The sequence below is a fragment of the Prenolepis imparis genome, unplaced genomic scaffold (genome assembly GCF_030444845.1).
Source record: "Prenolepis imparis isolate NDT839.2.m4 unplaced genomic scaffold, iyPreImpa1.0 SCAF_11, whole genome shotgun sequence".
NCBI lineage: Eukaryota > Metazoa > Arthropoda > Insecta > Hymenoptera > Formicidae > Prenolepis > Prenolepis imparis.
The window spans coordinates 2,760,883-2,788,873 of NW_028141169.1; the positions used below are offsets into that span (position 1 = coordinate 2,760,883).

At 39.8% G+C, this 27,991-nt stretch overlaps 1 protein-coding gene across 4 annotated transcripts in view; it reads right to left on the reverse strand.

The window, feature by feature from the left end:
- The window catches only part of Sema1a (semaphorin 1a), a 235,700-nt gene that overhangs the window by 169,166 nt on the left and 38,543 nt on the right, over nt 1–27,991 (reverse strand). For 3 of the 4 annotated variants that reach the window (XM_083050815.1, XM_083050814.1, XM_083050813.1), the window contains exon 2: nt 12,218–13,380. In XM_083050815.1, the coding sequence (XP_082906941.1) occupies nt 12,218–12,350 (133 nt within the window). In that variant the 5' untranslated portion in view covers nt 12,351–13,380. Of the gene's footprint in view, nt 1–1,690; nt 2,519–12,217; nt 13,381–27,991 lie in introns of those variants that run through there. The other variant, XM_083050816.1, reaches the window with a different exon arrangement.

Genomic DNA, 27,991 nt, shown 5'->3' on the forward strand with positions numbered 1-27,991 from the left:
TGGCGAAGATTGAACCGACGAAGAAGACGAACAAGACGAGGGACGCGAGCAACGGCGACGCGGTGGAGGTCAGTTAACTTTGCTAGGAAGATCATCGGACGAGCTACTGCGACGCCGTTTAATTTCATCATTCGATCCAATGACGCGGAAGACGCGCCCGGGAAGAAAAATAAACGACTTCGCGCCGCGCTACGGCTTTATCGATGAGTTAAAGCACGAGAGAGAGAGAGAGAGAGAGAGAGAGAGAGAGAGAGAGAGAGAGAGGGCAAATCCTTCTCGCACTTCTTGCTCTCTCCATGCTACTTGCGACGCACATTCTTTTTCTCTGTCTCTAAAGAGAAATAGATTCTCTTTGCACTCTGACGCGATATTTTAATCTGCAGGTTAAGGACGCGAACGGCGCGTTGTTTGTCTTAGAAAGACGCAAGCTCAATATCGGCGTGTGTAAACATCGTTAGGGAAGAAAGAGGCGCAAAGGATACGTGTCGTTAATCTATTTGCGAAGAGAGCATGTCAAATTTCAAAGGAGTAAGATCAAATCGATGCGAACACTTTCAAGTGTGAGCATCAACACGTTAACATACTTAGAGATTAAGATACTTATTGTTAAAATCGGAATATCGATTTGATTCAAAATTAAAAGCACAGACATTCTAAATTGATTATCTTTTACAATGGTAACACTAGGTCTGTTCTTTTTAACTGAACTTGACTGAACTAGTTCAAAGGGTATCTTTTTCACTCTATATTTGAAGGAAAAAGATCAAATCTGAACTAGTGCAGCCTGTTCAGCTAAATAGAACAGATCTACTATCTATAAAAGAAGTGTCAAATCAATACTTATATACTCGTATATACGCAACAATAGCTAATCTTCTTACAGAATTTGCTATAAATCTTAAATTTCAACAATATTACATTCTTCAATATTATTTCAATATTATAAGTGTCATCTGGAGAATATGAAAAAATATATTATTTTATACGAAAATATGTTATTTTCTATCCAACATTTTTCTTTTCCATTCAAGAAAATTATTCTTAAATAATAAGATTATTATTTTTTTAGTTGAACTATATAAAATGTTTTTATTTAAGCAAATTTTATATAGTTCAATCAAGAAAAATATTAATCTTATTATTTAAGAATAATTTTCTTAAATGGAAAAGAAAAATGTTAGATAAAAAATAACATATTTTTCATATATTATAAAATAATATATTTTTTCATATTCTTCAGATGACACTTATAATATTGAAATAAGACTGTAATATTGTTGAAATTTAAGATTTAGCAAATTCTTGTAAGAAGATTATAGCTATTGTTGCGTATATAAGAGTATATAAGTATTGATTTGACACGTCTTTTTTTCCTGTGGCATGTTTTATTGCGTGTCTTTGTTAATTACAGCGTTGCTTTAAAATTCTATGTTTGGAATTTTCCTAAATAAATTTATTGTTAAATATATAAAATTTGTAATACAAAAAAAAAATTTATTAAAAATTTAAGAGTTGATTTTCTCAACCGAGGGGTGTTTCACTCATCAAAAGTTTTTTTATCAAAAACTTGGTAAAAAATTTATGGCTATAATTTGCGTACTAAATATATAACATTATATGTGAATCATTGCATATCGAGCATTATATCATATTAGAATTGAAGACAGTATATAACATTACTAACGCTCACCGATTCGCTGCAGTTCAGTAATCCATATTCCGCTATATATTATATCCAAATATATATCCAATTGACAGGGGGACTTTGGGCACATTTTACACTATCGCAAATTAATATGCTTTTGTATATAGGTCACTCATACACTCATACAAACGCCCGATATGAATTCGACACTTCCGCACTGACGAGATACGACGAGATACGTGATTTATTTTCGAGACGGAACGAGAAAACATGATGGAAAGAGAGAAAATTTTTTTCTCAAGACTCCCGCTTCGTGGCGTCCCGTTCGCGGCGTGACGTCACGTCACGTCACTCGTACTTGCTGCTCGGGTAATATTTCGTCCATTTTGAATCTCGCTCGATGCATTCCCTGTTATCTCAAGATGCAGTCCTGCGTCCTGATTACCGCTCCAGGATACTCCCCCGATGTCGACTCGGCACCGGAGACCCTCGCCGAACATGATTCCGATCCTCCTGGCACTCGATCGTATCCACAATTCACCCACGAAGAGGGACTGGCCGCGTGTCCTTGTCTAACGGTCCTCGCAAATAAGTCAAGAAGGGTCATTTTCGCGTGACTACGTCATCGCAATCTGAACATTGCTGCGCAGTAATGCCGGCCGCTGAGAATCACTGAGCTTGCTCCACCGCCTTGCCGGTGCTCCGAGACGCCACGATTCCGCGAGATAACGCCTACCCGACACGTATTAACGCGGCACGGCGTTAATACGACACTTTCGACACTAATTCGCGACCGCGGGTTGCCTCGGACCGGGAAAAAATCGCAAAAATCCGCCGAATCCACGGACCACCGAAACGACGACCGGCAGGTGATTCGACGAGACTACAGTAACGCCACCGCGCATGCGCGCCGATACTTTCGAAACTACTGGCGTCCGCGTCCGCGCAAATCGAGAGAATATTATCGCGAAGAATAATAAAATCTTGACAATACTATGTCGAGCACACACACATACACACTTTATTCGACATTCGCGATGCCCGCCGCGATTATAATGCGTACTCGAGTCGCCTCGAGAAGTTACAATCGAAGGAAAAAACACGAATATTTTGTCCAAAGAGGGGGGGGGGAAGGGGGGGAGAAGGGCCGCGTCGTACATGCGCGAGTACGTCATACACACGTGACTGTCGGCGAGCTCGGTACATTCTACGTAAGGAGGTGGAGGGGGAGGGAAGACGTGCGTCGTGATATTCTATACGGCCCGGTAATCGAATATATATTATATATAAATGCTTACTTTTTCTCGCGACTCCGCGACGACTCTCTTGCAGAGTTTGTTTCCATCCGTTTATTTTTAGCGCTTTGCTTTATATAATATTTTCATTAAAAGCGTATCACTTTATTTTGGCTTTCCAATACATTAAAAAGAAATTGTTAATCATTTCAAAATTAGAAAGATAAATAAAAAATGTGAAATAAATTCTATTCTACATAATGACATTTCGCGCACTCGATAACCTTAAAAAATTTTACACAAAAAAATGTAATAATAGCAAAAAATAGATGTATACAGAGAGAATTTTCTCTTAGAATTTACCCTGAAAATCATGGTAATCGTGGAACAATATGGTATGGAAAGAATTTCATGAGAATTTCTCTGATTAATATTTATTATAATAAAAATAATAATATCTATCACAATAAAATATAAAATATGTTTGATTAATTTTACTAAACTGCATGGTAAAATTAATCAAACATATTTTATATTTTATTGTGATAGATATTATTATTTTTATTGTAATAAATATTAATCAGAGAAATTCTCATGAAATTCTTTCCATATCATATTGTCCCACGATTACCATGATTTTCAGGGTAAATTCTAAGAGAAAATTTTCTCCGTGTAAGAATTAAAGAATTTTAAAAAATTATAAAAAGCGAAATAGGTTAGTTATCGAATATGTTAATTATCGAAAGATAATGAGATCGAAAGATAAAAGAGTTGACCGAGGGGTGTCTCACTCATCAAAAATTTGTACATGTATTGCGAATTACCGAGAATTCTAAATAATTCCAAGTAATGCAACGGAATGCGTGTAACTATGTTAATTCTTTTTTTTTTTTTTAATAAAATACAATATTAAATATTAGTACTGTTTAATGTAGTAAGAAAAATGTAATTAGAATGATTATAAAAAGAAATGTTAAGTTAAATTTATTAGATATTACTGTAAATCATATAGTACTGTATAATGTATTATGCAAAAAATTTAAAATTAATATTTTTTTTTTAATTAATATTGCAAAGATTTAGTTGGAACACCTAAATTAAAATATGATATTTTAATAAAAATATAACAAAGTTACGTGTTCCCAATTATAAAAGTTTAAAAAAAAATATCTTGTTTTAAACTTTGTGATTAAAAATTCAGAAATTTTTAAAAATCAACTTAAAAACCCATTTTTAATAAAAATTTTTTTTATATAAACTTGAACACACAAAATACAAATAAAATTATATTAGATCTGAACAAATTAAATATCAAATATTAATAATTTCATAAATTATAATATTTAGTAAAATATATATTTAGAAAACGTCATAACAACATCATTTTTACTTTTTAAGACGTTTTAATCTTGTCTGGGTTATTGTTTTATGCTTGTAAATGAATGCGAAGTAACACGTAATTCCAGAAAAAATGTACATGTATTGCGACAGTGAGACACCCCTCGACAAAAACATAATATAAAATTAGCAAAAGAGCGTTAAAATTTTTCACATGTTTCATTCGATTATTAAATTAAATGATTGTGCCCAGCTTAATGAATCGAATAAAAATAATTCTCAAACATACATATATCATCATTATACATCACAGAAAAAAAAAAGAAGTGTCAAATCGGATATACTCGTATATACGCAACAATAGCTATAATCTTCTTATTTCAATATTATAAGTGTCATCTGAAGAATATGAAAAAATATATTATTTTATATGAAAATATGTTATTTTCTATCCAACATTTTTCTTTTCCATTCAAAAAAATTATTCTTAAATAATAAGATTAATATTTTTCTTGGTTGAACTATATAAAATGTTTTCATTTAAGCAAATTTTATATAGTTCAACCAAGAAAAATATTAATCTTATTATTTAAGAATAATTTTCTTGAATGGAAATGAAAAAAATATTGGATAGAAAATAACATATTTTCATATAAAATATTTTTTCATATTCTTCAGATGATATTTATAATATTGAAATAAGACTGTAATATTGTTGAAATTTAAGATTTAGCAAATTCTGTAAGGAGATTAGCTATTGTTGCGTATATACGAGTATATAAGTATTGATTTGACATTTCTTTTTTTCTGTGTAACAATAAGCTATGCATGATAGTTCGAAATATTAGAGATATGAGAGCTAGGTTAAAGGTTTTCCTGTCATTTTTATCGTCATTTTATCGTCATGGACACCGATTTACAACGATTTCCGTCTACTACCTCGCTAGAGCGAGTCAACACCCGCGATAAGAGGACACTTTCAATACCCTGACGAAGGAACCACTCAAGCTGCTTCCCAGCAACCGTCCGTCTCTTTTGACCTTTTGCTTTCCTGGATCGGGTACGAAGCGAAGGGGATCTTCTCGACAAAAGATTTATGAACCCCTCGGCGACGGCAGCACGCTACTTATTCTGCCATAGAGTATGCACTCCAAGATGCAAAAAAATTCGGGAGCGGTATGTACATACACGCGAGCTATCTTCGAAGAGAGAGAGAGAAAGAGCGAAAAAGAAAGAAATCTTACAAAAAAGAATATAAGAATTCGTTTCTCGCGTCGAATCAAACATTTTCAAAGATTTTACAAATCAATAAAAATTTATATATAAAAGCACGAAATTAATTTCAAAAAAGCCTGACAAAACTGGATTGCGTGTTTAAAAAAAATCGTATTTGACATGGAGAAGAGATCTAATTGATATTTCGTAGTATATTTAGAATAATATAAAATAAATATATTTTATTAGAGTTCCGCGATTCAAATAACGAGCTGTCGTTAAGCTCCAACTAATATTATCCGCGTCACTTGACACGTTTGAGAATCGCGATTTATCTAATTATAATAATCCTCCTCCGTTCTAATGGAGGAGAACGGCGATGAAAATGTATCATTAACGCAACAAACGCTATCGATGTTTAACGACAACTTTAGCAAGTATGCCGCCGTCCCATCGATCTACTTGTTTGCCGAGGTCAACGACACCGAGACACTACAGCGATCAGTTATCCCTTCCCCTGGGGAAACTTGTCGAAAAAGTTTGTCTTTTTTCGACGACGACGCATGCGGCCGCTACACTGTCCTAACAAATGGCCTTTTTCTTAAGCGGCGTAAATTTTATCGACGCTCTCTTTCCTCTCTCTCTCTCTTGCGCGCGGAAAGTCCACCACAAGAGTCCATCTCTCTCCCTGTAGCGAGAGAAGTCAGACTACTACTACTATCGCATATCTCGCCCGCGTTCACATCCGCGCTTAGAGTCAATTGACACGATTCCCAGTAATTTTAGCCAGTGGTTAGGCCGAGGTCAGGTTATACGTGCCGTGGCGCATATACAGCAAGCTGAAACTAATCATAATGTATCCTCATCGGTCGACGAGAGGCATCGCGGGGAAGGAAATCGCCGCTGTGATTGGTCCGTTGCGGTATTCCTCGCTACCAGATAAAGTTACCATAATATGGATTAACTGCCCGCCATAGCCTATATTCCGATCCGGCACTCACGCTTCAGCTCACGATGTAGTAATGAACTCGTAACGGCCACTGTTATCAGCCGCGCCGCTGCTCGAGTGTCTTTTAATGACGATTCACGTGAGCGCGTAATCAATATATCGTGAGTACGCGAGACGCGGAAGCGGAGAACGCGCGATATTGCGATATACCTCTCTGATTTATTATCAGTCGAATTTAATTACACGACAGACAATCCTCTTGTAGGTTTTTTGATCCGCGCCCTTGTAATCGGCAAATTGAAACATTAGTGTAAATTGACAGAATTATCGTTCGCACAAATCTCCGAATATCCCCGTCGTGCGTGTATCTATTTATTTTTCGCGTAGCGATTTGTTATATTGCATCGTATCTTTTTACCGGTGTCGTCGACACCGCGATGCGCGGTATAAATTTTCAAACACGAGAGAAACATTGGCATGTCGCGTATTTCCGGCGCATCCATTTAAAAAATTGTTGCACGATTGCCAAGTCTACTCGTTGAAATTTACGACAAATTCGACTCCGATGTCTCGCGCCGCGCTATCGATCGGCGCGACTTTCGGAATGCTAAAGGGTGCGCGCCGGGTTCCAACCCAGTGATCTCCCTTTATCCGTAATACACTGCGGCGCGCTGCTTTCGGCCGGCCACTGCGTACGATTTCGATTTTTGTAAACCAAGCAGCAGCGCGGGGCGTTCCCGCAAATGATTTCCACCGTTCAAAAGTTACGCGCGTACACGTATATACATACATATATATGTGTAGCTCGCGCGGTTTGATTTACGACGATCGAAAAACACGCGGATATTTTTACGTTTTAACAAACGGCGCGATTGCGAATCTGGCGGCCGACGTGACATCCAAATATCGCGACTTATCAATCGCGAACTACACGGCAGAAAAAAATGCAACAAGTATCTCTATAGAAACTCTGCGAGAGAGCAGGAGTTTGTAAAAAAAAAAAAGAAAAAAGAAAAAAAGTGCAAAAATATATACTCGCGATACTGGCCGATAATTTCGCTACGTTGGATCCCGATTAGCGATTCAATAATGACATTTGGACAATGAACACGGCGGAATAATCATAAAGAGGATTTCATTAGTACACAATTGGCTAACCGGTTATTGTCCCTCTTTATACGTCACGGCTGATAGAAGTGGTCGCTACTCGCGCTGTGGATAATAAGCGTTATTTCAGTTCCGCTTGAAACTCGATCGATTTCATCAATGCATCGAGAAATGTAAGTCAATTAAATATAACGAAATAATCGCAATAAAGCACACACGTGATACAGAAATATATCATTTGCGGATATCGTACGAACGCCGGAAGAAAACACACGAGAGACAAAAAACATTATCAACTTGAGCATCGCCGTAATCACAATCGAATAATTTTCACGGACTCGATATGAATGACACACGTTAGAGAATCAACTGTAATGTATTGATCCGTAATGCGGTCTCTCCATCATTATCGGACGGCTCGTCGATTTGCCGGCTGTCAATAGGAAATTACGACTGCGCGTCACGTAAATATTTAGCGATCGTATCGGACAACGCGCATTAACGCAGAAACGTTATATTCGCTAAAGCGGAGGGGTCATAAGGGATCATAAAAAGGAGGGGGAGAGAATTTAATCGTCACGTAATTGTCGTTTCAATCGATTATTGCGATACCTCTTTAAACGTCACGGTTCATAAAAACGCGATCCGCGCACGGGATGTTACGTAACAGGCAGCAACCCAAAAAGTGGAAAATGCTCCATCGTCGAAAGGCTTCGCGACGGCACACATGCATACATATATCAGCGATACGCGCTCGTCGTTGATTATAATTTCGGTGTTCTGGCGCGGCGGTGGTTTTGCCCGTTGTAGAATTAGCAGAAATTCTGGCTCAGCGAGCAAAACGATATCGCAGCGGCAGCGCGACGCGACGCGACGCGGCGCATTAATGACACGTGCTTCGCGTAATTTCAATAGGCGATGCGGCGCGCTGGCGACCGCACCCTATATCGCGATGCGTGCGTGCGTGCATGGGAGAGATGCGACGGCTACGCATCGCCGAACGAAATCCGTCACGACGTAATGAGCTCGCGTTGCCCGGTGTCGATAGACAGATAGATAGAGAGCGGGACATTTATTCGACGTACCCGCGATAAAGTACCCTATAACTTCGCGGTGCGGAGAATGACGTGGATAGTTACATGTATGTACGTAGATTGCAGGATGCAGTAAAATCGCAATAAAAGGAGAGACCAACGGATTTTACAAAGAAAAGAAGGCGCGTTTGTCTTTGGAGACATATCTGTATCGTCTTTGGAGTTTCCGATATAACAACTTTTGTGCGTGTCATTCTTTCGAGAATCGTCTATAACTCTATGAAAAATGATCCGTTACGAATGAGACGTTACGGGATAAATTGCTTAAAGAGCATAACGGCGTACACGTGGAAAACTAACGTTCCCAGCGGTGCGGCTTGCACCAAAAACGTGATCAACGAGCGAACATAATTCGTAGAACCTCAGACTAATGGCCATCTGTTCCCGTGGTTCAAGTAATTACAGCGGTAAAGCGCGGTTCTTAATTCCGACGATTAATCCACATTTCGCGCGGTACATTCGGAATGATTTAAGAAATTTTACGGTGAGGCGGCCGCGATAATAGCGCGTGTGAAATGTAACGTTTAACTTGCCCCGAGCACTGGTGCTATTAGACGCGGAGAACGAACGATGTTGAGAATGATAACTAATTCACGCTACGTAATCTCGAAGAAAAACATCATGCCCGCCACACGCTGTGTCGTAACTAGTGCACATTAAATAATGTATATAACATGCACTGAGACTACACATTTTGCAAAATTTTGTCGTTGCCGCGACAACTCCCGAAATGTGCCGTTTACGTTCTAAATTGCCAAAATTTCACTTATACAACCGACATCTTTTCCGAGATGAGTGACTCGCATAGCAGCATTTCTCGTTTCCAATTTTCGCTGAATAAATTGTAAAATAAAATAACGTACTCTTTACAATTCGTAAAACCTTGTTACGAATGTGTTCGCATGGAAAGATCTATTAATACATTAGATACGTTGGAAAGGTACACTACCATTGCTCATATTGTAAACACTTTAGGAAGAAAAATGTTTGTCTTCAAACCCCAGCGGGAATAGATATGCAGGTTTCCAACTTTAGCCATCTAGGTACAAAGTTCTGTCGCTTTTCGAGAGTTGCGAGTTGAAAATTTGCTATCGCTATTGAACGCCATGAATAAAACCCTATTTACGTCTAAATTTCTAGTTGTGCGCGGTTGTAGTGAAAACATTTATTCTCGTAAATAAAATTCTCTTAAATAAAATCCATGTGGGTGAAAATTTTTCAAATTTTATATACATATATCGCTTTACTTCTCTTTCATATCAATTCAGGCTTAATTCGGCTCAAATTGAACACGGAAGGAAACGCCAATTTTTATACAAGGAGATATTAATAGCGCACTCTAAATATCATATTCTACGAGAGAAAGAAAGAGAGACGCGCGTCAAACGCGAGGGAAAATGGCGAGTTCTAAACATTTGAGTCCTCGGTGGCTATCACTCAAATCGTTCGGCCCACTCGAGCTACTATAATGTCAGCTATATACTAGCGGAGCGTGTGCCGTGGCGCGGAGCGACGCAGCCACTTCGGAGCAATTTATTTCGCTCCTTCCCCCCGTCGAGATATCGTTCCGTCGCGGAAAGAGTGATGGATGTTGGGGCGTCGCTTCTACGCGGGAACGTACGAAACACGCGGAGCGCCGTTAAGGTCGAGTGCCTCAGATGTAGGACACTTTATACGCCACTTCCCCCCTTCCTTCCCTGTCCACTCTCGTCTCTTTTTGGATCCAGTTCCCAATAAAGCTCGCCGTCGACACGGCGTGTCCGTTTGAATTAGTTATGTACGCGCGCGCGAGGGATAATGCGTGAGAAAGGAGAGTAAACAAACGCGTTTTAAAGGGCCCCGCGAGAAGAAACGCTCGTTATAGTCGATGAAAGGGCTTTTTAAGAATTGTGCTACTCGCGGAATTAACGGCAAACTGTTCCTGCACCTTTATGCGCAGTCTTGTGGAATGTTGTAATTCCGGTAAACACACAGGAAGAAGTTTATAACATAACATAAACCGACACTTCCGTTTATCTTCCACACTGTTACAAAGTTGAAGTTAATAAGTTTCTCTCTCATGGGGTATCCATTAAAATATTCGCACGAAAGTTAATAAAAGCGTTAATAATCCTGACAGGAAATAAGAAGAGTATAACGTTATTTCTGCGGAACAATACATAAACCCCCCCAAAAATAAGCTTCTTTGATATATATTACAGATTTTTAAAGAGTATATAAACAAGTTTTATCTTACATAAAAACACGTTTAAACGGCCATTGTTTTTGTCGCTGATCAAAATATTGATCTTTACTTATTATACTTTAATGAGCAATAATTCAAATATAAATATCGACTCGATAATCTTCGAGATATTTGAGATATAAAATTGTATCGTATAATTAGCCAGGTGTATCGATATTATGTACACCAAATCGAGACAGGTGAAACAGTATATAACAGTATAGCACATTTCGAATAATAATCCGGAAGAAAAAAACTTCTTTCAACGTACTAATAATTTTACTTCGCAAAAAACATTCAGTATTTGCATATTCAATATTCATATATTGAATGTAAAAATGTTTGCTGGGGTGTAGAACATATCGTGAATACATGAAAAATCTCCACGATATGCATAAATAACGCGGGGGAGAGGGGGATAACCACAGCGATGAATCACATAGATTCTAAATTAGCTGTGTAATCTCGTGTAAAACAAAAATCACAACGCATACGTTATAACGCATTCAAATTTCTGCAGATTCGTTTTCGCTTCATTGTCCTAAGTTTCGTGATTGTGATATGATGAACGAGTTGTTAGCTGTAATAGAATAAAGCTACGAGAGCAACCAATGAAAAAACTCTCTGCGTTGCATCCCCGGAAATTCGCGCTTTAATAATTTAATCGGGACACCGCGATCGATACCTTTGTATTCTTTTCTTATATAACGATAAGAGAAGGAAAAGAAGAGGGAGAAGAGAGGAGGAAGGAATTATGCTGCTGATTAAAGTTTATAGTCACCGACTCGAAACGAAACAATCCTTCGACAAGGGAGAATTTATCCGCGAGTGGGGAGGAAGGTGCATGACCCTGCATTCGCTACAACTTCGTTCGATCATTACGTAAGCAAACCTCTCTCCTCTCTCTCTCTCGGCCTTCGAGAATGCGGCTTCGAACTTCGCGGAAGAGTCCTTAACCTCTATCGCGGAGGTTACTATTCAATCTACGAAACCTCGATCAATATTGATATCAAAATCGCGAATAATCGCTAAACACAAGGTCGAATAAAGATAACAATAGAGAATTCCCCATCGTCACCATATTCATTTCGATTATATCATTTTAACTTTTTTCATTCCCGATAGTTTTTCTTTCCCGTAACATGTATTCAATTTTCTTCCAGGTAATAAATATCGATTATTAATTTGCGCAGTCGCGTCGAAAATATTTGTCAAATGTCGTTAAAGACTCGAATTTCATGTGAAAGTAAACTTGGTGACGATCACGAGTTGCACTCGAGACCGAAATTTCTCCTCATTAACCACGCACTAATTCATATCACAAACACGAAACAAGGAGAAAAAGAGCGAGTTGAGAAAACTACCCTACATTATTATTATAATGCGCACTAATCACAAATGATCACTCACCTAGCTGGACGTACATCTTCGGCCTGACGTTCTCCTGCCAAGCAGCCAGAGCGAGGGTGACCGTCGCGACGAAGCACCAGCAGGACAGCAACGGGTGCATCCTGGGGGCGACGCGGAGGCTGGCTCGCCTCATCCTTTCCTCGCGATGGTGTCGCAGCGGCGCTCGGAATGACGTGCCAGGATTCACAGTCTCGGACACTGAACGACCGAAAACGAAAAGCGAGAGCACACGCGAGAAGGAATCACCGTCACACTGTGCGATTCGAAGCACACGCTCGACGACGCCCGCGACACTGTGAGACGCACCTAACCGCGAATTAACCTATCTATCGAGCGTATAAACCGCGGGAGGAGAGAACGCGCGCGTTGCTTTCTCTCAAACACTCACTGCGCCGGAAGTAGCTGCGCGGGTGTCGCGGCAGTCACGTGCGACGCGACGTTCCCGTTTGTCGCGCTCGTTGCATCCACGGTCGTCCACCGGCGGCCCGCCACGCGCATGTTTTCCCGAGGACGATGGACCGCCTCGCAGCGGCCAGACGGCACATTCACGACACCGCGAGACGATGCACGACTGGAGGAGAATTGGAGTAGAAGAGGCGAGAGTCGCAACTGACACCCGCGCTCACGCGTTCAAGCGTCCACGCGCGAGTGACGTTAGGGATAAAAGACCTTCCTTACGTCTCTTATTGCGCAACGTCACGACAAAACACGCGCACAGTAAAGCACCATCCGCACCCGCTGCCGGTCGCCGTCACACTGACGTCGCGACAGATGACGCTCCCCACCGAGCGCCGCGCTTCCCACTCCGCGCCTCTACGCGCAGACGCCGTCCTTTTAACGCATATCTTTCTCTCTCTCTCTTTCTTTCTTCGTCTGTCGGAATCGTATCTGCGTATGCGCGATGATTACGCGTGCGGCTTTCTATACACGCGTACGCTCCTTGTGCACGCACGTGGATATGTCGATGAAACTCCAGTCGGGCAGTATATGCGTAGGAAACGGAGGGAAAGATAGGGGCAGTGGACCTTTTGGAGGGGTAACGCACGAAGGGTAAACGAGGGAGGGTGACACCGGGCAAGCGCCGATTTTCAACCCCGCTACCTTCACGGCGCGATCACGCGTCGTCGTCGTCGTCGGTATCTCGCCGACGTAGCGCTGCTAACCTGGAATGAGAAAAAGGAGGATTGTTATTTGGGTCGATCAGGGACACTTTAATCCGCGACGTCTCGCGAGACACTTAATTTGCGACAATAACATCGCGAATTGTAATCTTCCGGGGGATATTTTCGTAAAATCATCTCTGAATTATCTCATCAAATACTAAAACTGTTTGCATCTTCTTGTTTTTCAATTATTCGTACGTTTGGAAAAGAAAGTTTTGTGAAAAATTTCATTCAAGTCTAAAATTATCAAACTGGTTGACATTGCGAGAGAGGTAGACTCCAATGAAATCTTGATTAAAATTGTCAACTTTAAATTCTTCCAACGGCGAAACTTATTGCGTAAAATCTCATCGCGCCCCGAACGAATCGGATTTGATAGTCCGATATATCTCTGGAAACTCGAAAACCGCAAAGAGTCAGAGTGGACGAAGAAATCCGATTACGATTCGATTTCGCGTAAACGCACGCGCCTGCAAATCCCACGGGAACCCTACACAAATAAGGTTTCATCACGCAGAAAGTTCTGGCTGCCCGGCGGGATAACGAAATTATCCAAATGCGACTGATTCGTCAGCGAATTTTATGAACGTATCCCGTATGCGCGATGCGTAGCGACGCCGCCGACGTTGACATTGTTCATTAATTTGGCGAACCAAGTGCATGGGCGAGACCGGGGGAAAAGGGGGAAAAGGGGGCTGATGGACACCACGCAGAGGGGGAAGTATGTGTGCATCGAGACTCTAATTCCTACACCAATGATTGGACATGCCTGCACGAGGGAATTCGCCGGGTGTCCACGACGTGTACACGCAATTTCGCGTGGATATGTGCGTGTCCGCGCGTACATGTTCGAGCGTATCGTATTCGCATCCGGCGTTCACGCTCCTTTAATCCTCGATATGCTAAAACATGCGATTGACATATATTTGCGATTCCAATTTGCCGTGCAATTTTTGAGAAAATTCAAAGAAACTGTCCCTTTCCTCTTTTCAAAAAATCAGATTCTTATATATCAAATCATATATTTCTTCCGATTATCTTTCCAATGTCACAATTTACTTTCCAACATTAATAATCAAAACTGAGATAAAATACATTTCGACTTATCACCTCGACTTTGAAATTAATGCGGACAAAAACAAGTATATATTCTGATATGTAACTTTAAACTACTCTATATTAAGATACAGGACAAAGCAGCCATATAACGCATGTTAAGTCCTCACGTGAATTTTCATGGCATAATATTCACGGCGGCAGTTTATTTCATAATTAGTATAATCTCCAAGCATATAAATGGAGTTATTCGACTATATGCCGCGTTTCATTTGCTAGGAATGAGCAGTGAGTTAACATCTAGCCTCTTTGGGTGCTTTATAATACCTAACGTAGTATTAAAAGTACTAATATTAAAAAAAAGAAAAAAAGAATTTAATACACATTATGTGTGACATGTTAATAATTATTTTCATAACATTTTATGATAAATCCAACAATACATCAATAAAAAAGTTTAAATGTTAATCATTATGCGAAAGAATAACACGAGATATTACTAAAACAGTCGTGTACATACATATTATTACAAAGATATTCTAAAGCCGTATATCAAGTTTATGATATGACTCAAAGCGCATAACAACGTTTTTAATCGCAAAAATGATCTATCGATTTCATAAATTCTTCTTTGAAATGTCTTTGAATATATATGTTTGTGATTAATATCAATCTAAAAAGACAATTCTTCTTTCATCGAAACGACAATAGTTTCGAGTTTTAACCATAGTTCATTCAACAAACATTCACGCGTTTACACAAAATCAAATATAATGGAATATATGGCGAAAGCCGTCTAAAGTGATAAGTGGCCATAACAAGAGGAGAAACGATGCATAAAAGATACGTGTGTACCGCAATATCACCGTCAATCGTAGAGTATGTGCGCGCTTCGCTTATGGAGCGATTTAAACTTGCAATACAGCTTATATCATCGTATCTAACACCTACTTTAATCGGATATGTAATGTGCTCTCCACAAATAATACAACTTTACTCCATTGATATGACAATCTTTTATATAAAATATAACATTTTTAGCATACATAATGTAATTGTTTTATTTTAAATTAATTTTAAATTAATCATTAACATTTAAACTTATTGTATTGATATATTTTTGAATCTATCATGAAATGTCATGAAAATAATTAGTGATGTAGCATATTAAACTATTTTTTATTTTTTTTTAATACTGCGTTAAGTATTACAAGGCATCCACAGAGACTAGATGCTAACTCCCTGTAAGCTCTTTGCGCGAGTTACAAAGGATTAGTCAAAAGGGTGCTTCAACGGCTCCTTCAAGTAGCGTCGTAAGCAACACTATAGACAGCATGCTAATGAAAATGAAGAAATGGAGATTGAATGCATCGCGACGTCGAGGCATCGCGCAAACTCAAAACGGTACTACTCATCTATAAATGCGATACGCTTTACGAAACTCACTATTACATCTCAGTGGATCAGCGTGTCACTGGATTACTTGAATATTGTAGAGAGAGAGACGTAGCTCGTCTCTAGTGTGTTTACAAAGTGCTCTTCTTGTATTTCTATTTAGAAGAGATTTTCACAGGGTGTCTCTCAGGGTGGTATACACTCTCAGAAAAGATACACATTAAAAGAAAATCCTTCTTCACATATTTTCACATTGAATTTGTTGCTAGCGAGAATCTTTTATCTTTGAATTTAATAACGATGTGTAAACATAATTTAAAATGCAAATTAAATTCAAATTTATTCTCGTATCGAAAATTTAATACAAAGATTTTACTAATAAAATATAGATATTTGATCAAACTAAGTATTAAAAAATAATAAAACAGAAGAATTTACATCCAAATGGAAAAGAAAAATCGATTTCAAATCTTCTCAGTACTTTACCTCTTTCCTGAGACATCTAGTCTAACATATAAGGACGATCGAAAGAGATTTAAAAAGACGAGGGAAATGCAAAAGGATGGGCGCGACAGTTTCGGCGAGAAAAGGCGTAAAAACTTGAGAAGAAGATTCGGGGGTAGAGCTCTACAGAATATATACTCTCGCGAAATCGTCCCGCGGGAGTGACTTCGTCCGAGTCGATTTCGCGCGCGTTTAACATCGCGCGGGCGACGACGGAAAAGTGCCGGCAGGCAGGCAGGCAGTCAGCCAGTGTTGTCTGAGGGATGCCGCGAGGGGTGTGGTGAGGCACGAGGGGACAGCAGGGATCGATAACCGAACAACGGAGAAAATCCCGATGGAAAACGCGCGGGAAGCGCAGGATACCGATGTTGCCGAGGGTAGAGAGAAAGAGAGAGCAAATTCGCGATTATTGGCAAACGTGAACCAAACTCGATCAAGTTTGACTTCCGGGGTGCGTCGTAACGGGGTAGAAGAACGTGTCCTGGATGAAATTAGTTGAATCACTTAAGATGGATTCTCTGGAGCGGCAACGCCATCATCGCTGTCGCGATGCGCGTCCTTTCTTTTTCATCCATTCACAGCTGCTGCCGGAGGAGAGACACGTGGAATCTCGCGAGGAATCTTTCCCGGGCGGAGATAAAAATTAGCGTAGATAAAGATATCCTCCGAGTCTAACGAGACTCTCGTAAGAGTACGAAGGGGTAGGAACGCGGTAAGGGTAGGTAAGTAAAAAAAAGGGTTAACTACAGAGGAGCAACGCAGAAAATTCCTGCGGATACGACGAGTAAAAGTCCGGGGAAGGGCGAATAAGGGACGATGATTCGTGCCTGTGGCAAGCTCCGCGCGCGAGCAAAGGGCTCGGAATAAAACTCAATTAAATGCAGCCGAAGTTCAACTTCCGTCAAACGTTAAATAGAAAGGATTTTCCGGATAAAGTTAATTAGCCCACTTAAGTCAGAGTACGTTTGCGCTGATACGCGCGAGACAAATCTTTCGAGCAAAAAGAAAAAAAAAAAGAAGAGACGAGTGCCACCGCACGGGGCGTTAAGGATAATAGATATCCTGGATCGCCCTATTTTAGTTTTCGAAGTGTCGAGGAAGAGGAAGGGCAACTTTTCTCTCGACGAAGTTTCCGAGAGAAGAAAAAGATATTGGATACGGCGAAACTTCCGATACGAAAGATACAGCTCGGTAGCTGAACTCTGATTAAAATCAATTAAAGCCATTAGCACCCAATATTTAAGTTTCTCGCGTCTTTCGATTCCGTCTCGTGAAATAATGATCGGGACTCTCCAGTCCTCGCCGCAGTGAGACGATACGTTTTTCCTTCGATAAATCCGATTATACACGATCGAGTCGAGCGAAATATTTCTTAAAATGCCATAAATATTGCGTCGATATCGCCATAAACACGACTATTATACCTCAGTCGACCGCGTTTATACAACCGCGAACTTCTCATTGCATTGCACGACGTAGACCGCAACGACCGGCGATTTTTTATTAAAAAGAAAAAGGAGAGCAAGGACCAAAAATAGAACAAAAAATGAGCAGCTGACCGAACAACAGAAGAGAGACCCCGCTAAAAAACGCGAGTACGTTGTTGCGGCGCTTTTCGAGAGCGCGAGTGAGGGTAGAGGGATATGAGAATGGTCGGTATGGCAGAGGGTTGCGAAGAGAGGGTTGCAGCAAAAGTCGCGGCTGCTGTAGCGGGCAGTCGAGCGATCGAAGGGCGTGGAACAAAACCCAATTAAGTCTGCCGAACTTCGACTTCCGCAGTAGCGTTACACGAAAAACATTTTCTGAATAAAACTGGATAAAACGAGTTAGGCCATTTGAGCATGGATCGCGCATATCCCATCGACTTACCGCCGTGCAACGACAAAAAAAGAAAAAAATAGAGCAAACTAAAAAAAAAACGAAAAGACGGAAGCAGTTAAAAAGGTTACGCGGCGAAAAAAAAAAACGTTTTTCACACGAGATCAGCGCGGATGGATATTCATTCAAATAGAGCTCGTGAAATACATATACTTTTTGAAACGTTAAAAGACGGAATAGCAAAAGTTGAGTAGAGTGACAAAAGAGTTATTTTTGAATCGTAAATGGACCATTAAGATGCTTTAGGACCGTAAAGTCGAATTAAATTCGCGTAATCGCACTCCTCGAAAATATACGACTCGTGTGAGTTTCTTGCGTGATTGCGGGCCAACATCTCGAAAAGGCACTCACCAAAGTCCTCTGGATAAAAATTCAGAAATCAATCGACAGCGAACGGCGCGATTCGCTTTTTGCGAGTTCCCATGTGTCACGCTTATCGAAAATCGTTCGCCAAACGACGGACGTCGGTCGGAATTGAAATCCTTTAGCGAGCATGACCCGTGATATATAACTGACCTACAAGAAAGATATTTGCCGAATGGGGTGGGACGAGAGAGATGAGAGAGCGAGAAGTACTATCCCTCCTTCCCCCCTTCCCAGCCCCTCTTATATACACATACACATGACACGAAGAAAGGAAAATACCCATATTCACGTTTTATATCGCCAATACGTCCTCAAACGTAAAAGTAATCTCTCCTGTCACCTGTCGCTCTTTGGTAAAATACTTGATGAATCCTCGCCCGGTAGAGGCGTTTTTATCGGGGTGATCCTGGGGGATAGCGCGCGCCAGCCCTTCCGTTCATTTTTTCGCGACCCTGCTGCCCTGTTATCCCCCTCAAAAATACCGACTTTCGATTAAAAGCTATTCGAAACGTTCGTGCTACAACGACATTGCGAATTGAGGGGCCAGCGAAACGCGAGGGCGACGCGTAAAAAGAGAACGCGAGATAACGGAGGTCCTCGAGAAGCTGCGACCCAAAAAGCACATATAAAGGGCGCGCCACGAAGACGAGAGGGCTGTGTGATGTCGGTGTCCTCGAAATTCGAGAGTGAAACGCGATAGCCCACTTTTGTTCGTGATAGTGCGAGCGGAACTGATGCCATTCTTCCGCAAATGAAAAATGTCAGATCGATCGCGACAAATGCCGCGAGACATTCTTTTCTATGTGACATTTAATTAATTCCGCGCCGCTGTCCACTGCTATTCTCGCGCAGACATACCATGCTCGAGATTAATTGCGCTTATAAGCATATTGTTCGCGCACTGCCCTATACCATACGCGTTGCTAAGCGGAATTACCGATGTAAAAAAAAAAAAAACGTACGGTTTAAATACGAAATATGCGAGAACAATTACTGACATATATTCTTGTTAAATATTCTCACTGCGAAACCTTGGGAGGAAAAAATAAAAACAGATGAATGTGCATTAATCCCGGCTATTCTCTTCAAATTTATTTGAAGCTATGAAGGCAATATTTTCAACCTACTGACAGAATACGTTTTGTGTTATATATACATTTGAAAAATAACATGCTCCTACAGCCCAATTTAATACATTTAAATTTGCTACGCGACAAATTTACCAACGAATATCAGTTTTTAGAGTGAGTGGCATAAGCGGTTCGTTTTGCAATAAAATAACAATTTTATTTTAAAACTCGACGGAAAGATATATATATATAAAAAAGTATGGCCAAAAACGCAAAACTAATAATCTAATAAATTTTCGACGACATAAATCAAATAATAAGCTAAAACTATGATTGATTAGATTGAGTTATTGATTATACGTCTTCGGAAGGACGTGTAAACTTTCACTCCGCATTTCATGTTCTTTAAGCGCGTCAAGTGAAAATAATATAATGATAATTAAGCAAATAATTAAGAGAAGCGTCGTCCTTATCTCTGACGAGACTACGGTATTCCGCACGTAACATCTTCTCCCAGAGTTTATAGGCAGGAAACGTTCAAACGTGCACGATCGTCCGATTAAAAACTCTAACAACTTTGACCCAGAAAGAAATTGCCTCGTTACGTTGTCATTAATTCAAAATAGTTTAATTAGTATACCTTTACAGTCGCCCGTCCGCGAGTTGCATTCGCGCGACGCTGATTAGGTACAAATAAAACGCGTTTCAAAATCGTAAAGTTCACGTAATTCTTTTCAAATAGTCGTCAGATATTTACAATGCTTCAATTGCTAAAAATCGTTCCTCATTTAATGTATAATGAATTAAGACTGAGAATCTTAATAATAAATTATAATTATTTCTCTCCACAAAGTTCCGTGAAATATTATAATAACTATTATTCTTATTATTTCTGAGAATGCTTCACAAACTATATAATAAGAAAATTCGGAGAAGATTTTCACAATGACAATATGTGTCTAATAATACATCGACAAAAATAATATATCGATAAAAACGTATATATGGTCTCTTTCGATGTGCTATATTTGCGATACATCGAAAATAACCACATCTTAGTACTTTGGTTCTTCTAATTTATTCATGCGAAGCAAGTTTCGACAAATATACCATTTCACTGGAGTGCTGCTTTAATCCCAAAATTGCATGCGCGCTTGACGCATAAAGAATACAATCGATCTTCAACAAAGTTATAAAATATTAAATAGCAGAGTGCAAAATGTCTTTCCATTACCTCAGTATCCATATACGATCCTGGGATATCTCGGATATTCTTTAATACGCGAAAAGGGGACACGAAAAGGCCGAGTTAATTACGATCTATATTTTTGGTGGAGCGCACTAAAAGTTCCTAGCGAGTATGATTGATCTTCCGCATTAACAGTTTATTAAAGAGCGGGAAAAGTACATCTAAGTAGCACTTAGATACTTTGCGCACTATGTATCGCTCGCTACTTTAATACTTTGACATTTAATGGATTAAAAAGTCGGTTAATTCGGTTTATTCTTTAATGCGTTGAGTTTCGAAGATACTTCCAAAGTCTCGATCGCGCGGAAACCGCGTTTTTGATGTATCGAATAAAAATTACATATATACACGTCAGTTATCTTAATGCTATATAAAAATAAAAATGAAGATAACAAAGCAGGTTTGCGACGTGTTTGCTATAATAACAAATGACGGCGCTAAATTATAAATTACACTTTTGACAGAACCATGAATATCGATCTTCCGCATAAATGCCCTGAATATTCTCTAAAAAAATTACATTATAAATTATAACATCTCATGCTATTTATTTATTAATAAATGTGTAATAACATGTGTCATCAATGTTCCCGAAATTGAAAAATTGCACGACGAAATCCTGCCATTTTGTGTGAAATGTATTCTCGCGTTTGCTATTCTTTCTCTCCGTGATACATTTCCTATTCCTGCTCTGATGAACTTTTTCTATCCATTTAGAACTAGAGTAACTGCATTAATCTCTTCTTTCATTTCGGTGGAAATTCCTATCGATTTCTTCGCTGAGAAAAAGCGACAGAATGAAAAGGTCCCAGTTGTGTATCGTGAACGCGCACGCGCGTTTTTATACCAAAAAATCAAATAATTACATTTTCAATAAACGACAATTTGCTTCAAAGCAACAGGATTGAAGTCGCGGTTTATTGAATCGCTCTGTCAATGTTTCACCGTAATGCCACGTTACGCTCGCGAAGCTCCACGTGTACCTAATGCGAGCTCGGGAGCGTGATCGATCTTATAGCGTATCGCGAGGCAACTTATCGCCACGTTATACGAACGACCGTAAAGCCGTAATACCGCTACCCTAGCAAGGCGGTATATGCAACGCGGATTTCAACTCGTCGTTTCGTGAAACGCGCGCGCGTCTAGAAGATCGGCTCCGGATAATCCGTCCGTCCACAGTTCCTGCGATAAGCGTACTTGCTAATTAGCCAAAGCGTTACGCGTCCAGGATACTCATCCAGGATTTCATCTTTCGTTTCATCGACAAAGGTAGTAAACACGCCACGGTACCTCCCCCGATTTCCTTCGTTGATGTAAAGCCAATTTCGTGCCCAAACGCGTCTTGCTACTTGATAAATAAATTGTCCAATCCGGCTAAACATTCCTGGATAGACTCGCATCAGGCATTTTCATCGATATCGATTTTTCATTTTGCTGTGCTACATCTCTCTACACACGACAGTTTTACTTCCGCGACAGTAAAATCTAGGTAATCTAATCTAATTACACAGTATAATAAACACTACAGAATAGAGTTAAATCGCCCTATTCGACATTGCATAATGATTACTCGGGTCACTCGATTATTAAACCGCATGATACGATTAATCATACAATATTAATAAGGGCAATTAATTGATTATGGATTTACCTGCTTTCGAAATACACATACAACGACTTCTAATTCGTTGTAGATATCGTATGACGTCATTTACATGTCGAAATAAAATAAAATAAAATCTATTAATGTGTCTTTAAATAAGAGATAATTTTAATTCTTATGTAATTATAGAGAAAAGTTGTTGGAAATATGTAAAATAATTTATGAAATGCTAAAATATTGTCGTTAATCCAAACAAGCGAAATATTATATTATTACGAGTGATTGCTCGAAGTAAGTAGAACATTTCGCGAGATCGGTTTCATTCGATTCGATTTTATTATACGTAATAAAAATAAGATATCTTTAATACCGGGATCGCTTTTTTGTTTCGAGTAAAATCCATTTCCGCGCCATGTATTTATATAGTCGCTGGTGGAGAAAGTAAAAGGATACGAACACCGGAAACCGGAGTGATTACGCTGACAAAGCCACGCATAGCCGTATCGGCGTAATGCTAGTACCGCCACTACCGCCTACTACTCTCCCGAGATTAGCGAGCTCTAATTAGCAAGCGGACGTTATAATACGAGGAGAGCCGCCGTCGATGGATCGATCGTCCGATTTCATTGACGCGTCGTCGTTAATGCGCGGTCCGCGAATTTCGCAGTCACACGCTTTCGATGGGAAATTCATTCGAGCGTGTCTGGCGGTCTCGCGGAATCATAATGAAGCGGAGACTCTTTCCTATACGTTAGTCAATTCTGCGAAGCACCGCGCCGCGATTTTCCAACCTTATCGCGCGCATTCATTAATTCTAATGTTAGATGCGAGACTAGATGAATGTCACGTCAAAGGATAATAGAGCATGATGAGCTTTAGCTACTCGCGCACGAAATTACAAATCGTATAGAAAATCGTAAATCTGCCTCTATTAGAATCTCTGCTGTTAAAACGACTTAACCCATTTCCATTCCCAGGCTCATTAATTGAATTGTGAAGGAAACTTCTTTGTAAACGTAAAACGGGCCTATTAAGCGAATGATTTTTTGAATGATGATCGGATCGCGTTTTACGTGCATGTAGAAGAAGAACGAATAAAGGGCAACGAAGATTTGTACGTAATTGGACGTAGTCTTACATAAAATGGGGTTGCAATTTCTAAAGTTTCGCGGATTCCTTCTATATATCTCGGCGGAATATCTCGCGCGTGGAAACATACTTTCGCCTGGAACGAATCAAGTTTTGATGATATATCCAATAATGAAGCACTCGGGAGCACTAGTACGTCTCATCTGTCACGAGCGAATCACGATTTTGTCGACACTGCGCGGGATGCGCTTTATACGCTCGCGTCATACACGACGAGATAATATTAGCGACGCGATTCAGAATAGCCGTCGTTATTCGTCGAGCAAGAGACCCGTCATTTATATCCGCCACTCTACTTGATACTGATGGAAGTATAGGCGGCGCAGTGCGGCATATAGCGCACAGCGAAACAACGGTAGCGATTATGCATTTGCAAGGAATGCGTGGCTCAATATGATGGCCCCCCAGGATAATCCGTCTGCCTGCCTAGACCCCTGAGATTAGCACGGGCGCTAATTAGACGAGACATTACACACGCCGGAGATACGACACTGATAGTACAGTGCATATCGATCGTTAGGTTTCGTCGACGGCGGAAGTATACGTGCATTTCTGAGAGACGCGCTCAGAAAATAGCAAACACACCTTTGCTTCTCAAGTAAGTTATATCTGTAAAGTCGCACACTTTTCCTGAATTATAATTAAATAAAAGATTTCGGGAGATTCATTACTTTTATGATATTAAGCGAAAAATATTCAACTGAATTTTCCTCGGAAATTATTTAAATATTGATATAAAGTATAAAAATAAATAGATCAGATAAAATTGCGATTTTATACCTCGGAAAATAATACGATTAAGATTTTAATGTTTAAACCGATACATATCGAATTTTTGAGACAGCTACTGACATTAGTCGGTCAAAATTGATGACGAAGGAGATTCATTAGTGCACAACAGCGCTAATTAAATAGCCTGCATGATACGCTCCGCGATGGACGTGCGCTTTACAATAATTATTCGGTCAGATAATTAATTCTCGAAAATACCCGATTCGATGCATCTCCTGTATGGATAAATGTGCTGCCTCGACATGTGACGCCTCGGGGTTCGCGTCATCCTTCTGACACGCTTCTGCGAACTGAGAAAATACGCAAAGAGCGTACTCGCATACGCACGTGTGCATTGGAAGCTCGCGAGTGCTCCAAAGCAGCATCATGTCGTAAACTATAAAATTACGGGGTATCTCGGCGTATTATGTACTTGACGTTTATATTGCCCCCGGCTTCCTAAAAATTGCATCAACTATGTAAAATATATATATATATATATATATATAAAAAGTATACTTTATTCTATTCTATTTCATTTAGTACGTAAAATTAATTTACAAGTATTTAAAGAAAAAGTAGAAAGTTAAACAATAATCATCAACTTTAATAGAATTGCGATAACGGAGAAATGTTTAGCTCAACTTCTTTGACTAAAGATTTTACCTCCAAAACAAAGAAAAGAAGATAATGGTTGATAAGCGATTCACATAGAGTCTGCGCTGTCTGCATAGATAAAAGGATAGCTTATAGGTATCGCTTATTGTTGTTTACGCGCGTAAGCATCCGATGTATCGATACTCGATACTTCAACTTAGCTCGGTAAATGAAGAATAACGATGCTACACGATACTATTCTTCAAAAATATTGATGCCGATATACCGCCGAGCATATTCATACTCGGGCAGAAAGTTTCGACAGAACCGATATTACAAAGTATCGATCTTTTCGAAGTATCGGATAGCATGATTACTTGTTCTTCGTTTACCGGCTAAGTAAGAGTATTGGGTATTGATGTTTCCGGCAATGGACGAACACGCGACGTTCAGAAACGCGTGCGAGTGTGCGTAGTAACGCAAGCAACGATTCGCGGTGCGAGAAGAGAGACTGGGCATGATTTGCGAGACAGAACAATTTCCGTTTCGTGTAACGCGCGCGGAACTTGTACGCAAGTTCCACGGGAGATGGAGAAAGAGGGAAAGGAGGAAGACAGGGTCGGTGGCCGACGAGGGATAGTACGGCGGATGGGGGTGCCATCAAGGGTGCGATGGAAAAAGGCGCGCACACCTTGAGAGATTCTGAGAAATGGGTTAAGGAAGCTCCTAGAATCCGCGGAATATAAATCATTTCCGACGGCAGTAATTCGATTCTCGCGAGTCTTCGGGAGATCCTCCGGGGGTGCTTCGCCGTCTCTTTTTTGTCTTATTGCGAGGAGAGGATCGAACCGGCCCGCCATCCAGTCCGCATCTATCTCCTTGTTGAGTAACGCCGTCGATGCCGCCAGCCAGCGAAGGCAGAATTTCCTGATTTATAAATGAGAACCGCGATAACCGCATTTGAACGAGATGACTTGGATGACTCGAATGTGACGAAATGCAGAGTACGCGAGATCGCCGTTCCGCGAAAGAAGTCGTAAACTTGTCATTATTGTCATCACGAACCAAATAAATTACGTATAATTTTGTTAAATTATTAAAGATTAAATTGTTAAAAAAATTGTGAGAAAATTATGATTAAATATCCTTTAACTTATTTTACTAATGACGATTTTATTTTCTTCTAAAACAGTGTATACTTATTTCATGAATGACTCTTTTACATGTCTAGAAAGTTAGAGATTTTAGATTATAGAGAGAAGCAAAAATAGATTCAATTGCTACAGCATATGCAGGTCATATTTTTACTGCGGTTTTCAATGCAGTATGTCAAACTGTCATCGAATGATTTATAGTATTTCACGAACGATTCGTTACATCGCTACCGCTTGCATTTCCTCTGATTTTATAATTTTGCAAGCTATACGCGCGTGCACATACGCACACGTACATACATCCGATTGCAAAAGCAAAAAATGTTAAATAAAGTTATTCCATTATTATCTTCGAATAATACAAATATTATAATAACAAATACATTTCTATAAAAAAAGTTGCAGTAATGTTAAAATATTATGTTTCCAAAATTAAAATTTATAAATTACATTTAATATATCAAGATACATATAAATTTGCATATTAATTTTATATAAGCATCATAAATTAAAAATATAAAATTAATTTTAGTACGCATCACACCTTTTAATAAATGATGATTACACAGATATGAAAATTCGTGATTAATTTTATTTAACCTACATTTCTATGTAATGTTTGGTAAGTTTCGGTTAAGTTATTGATTTGTACCACTAACTTTCAAATCTCTCTCAACTACATAGCTATGTCACGATAGAATAGTAGCCAGAAATTCCAATTTGCCCCAGGCGACAAAACGAGTTTGACGACGGCACTACCGTGACGCAAAATTTTGTTGGTCGAAGAAGGAGGAGAAAAAAAAGAAAAAGACGGAAGACGAGACACAAATATATCGCCCTATATGCGCGATATGCAATATTCTCGCGCGCGAAGCCGCGACACTCGCTCGAAGAAACGAAGTGTCGACCGACTTCCGCTGCAGCGACTCGAAACTTCGTTACGTCGCTTCCGAGTTGCAACGACGCGCTCTCCTGGATTTCCACTCGATTTCCTCCGGTATCCGATCGACTTTCGACAGAGAGAGAGGGGGGGAGGGAGGGAGGGCGAGAGAAAGAGAGTAAAATGGCCCCACCTGCGATCTTCCCCTCCTTTACTTTTTTCCCTTACTGGGAAAGGTAGAGAAAAAAATTGAATTTCAACTCGATCCGCGGGATGAACAAGCGCGATTTGTACGCGTAAACTCTTTTATGGCACGGCACAATAGTGGGGTGGTAATCGGTCCGAGAACAAAAGCACAAGATAGCATGTTGAAAAGTAAAAAAAAAGATGAGAAAAAAATGAAGAAAAAAAAGAAAAAGCCGATTCGCCAAAGAAGTGCAACAGGCGGTGCAAGTACGGCTTTAAAATTCCGGAAAAATTCCGCGATGTTTCTCAATGACGACACGGCTTTCCGTACTCGCTTCTTGAAATGACGTTACTGGCGGGCGCTGCATTTCATTCGGCGGTAATTACGTTGCGTGCCGCGCAGCGGAGAATAAACCCCGAGGGAAAAATCCGTTCCCCGAGAACGGGAAATATGGAAAAATGTTACGTTGTTATATACGCGCAGCGAGAACGCGTGGCTGCTCGCTCGTGTGAAAAAAAGAAGTAGCGCATTCGAGCCTTTGTGTCCAATCGAATCGCAAAATAAACGGTGAATCGAAAGTATTTCTCCATGCAAGCTGTAATGAGCACTGATAACGCCGCGCGCATTATTTATTTTTCGAAATTGACTTAAATGTGTTTAGTATAAACACACAAATATATTCAACGATATTCAACTTAATTAGAGAATATGTAATTTATTCTCGCAATAATCAACAATCATCTTGCAGTTAC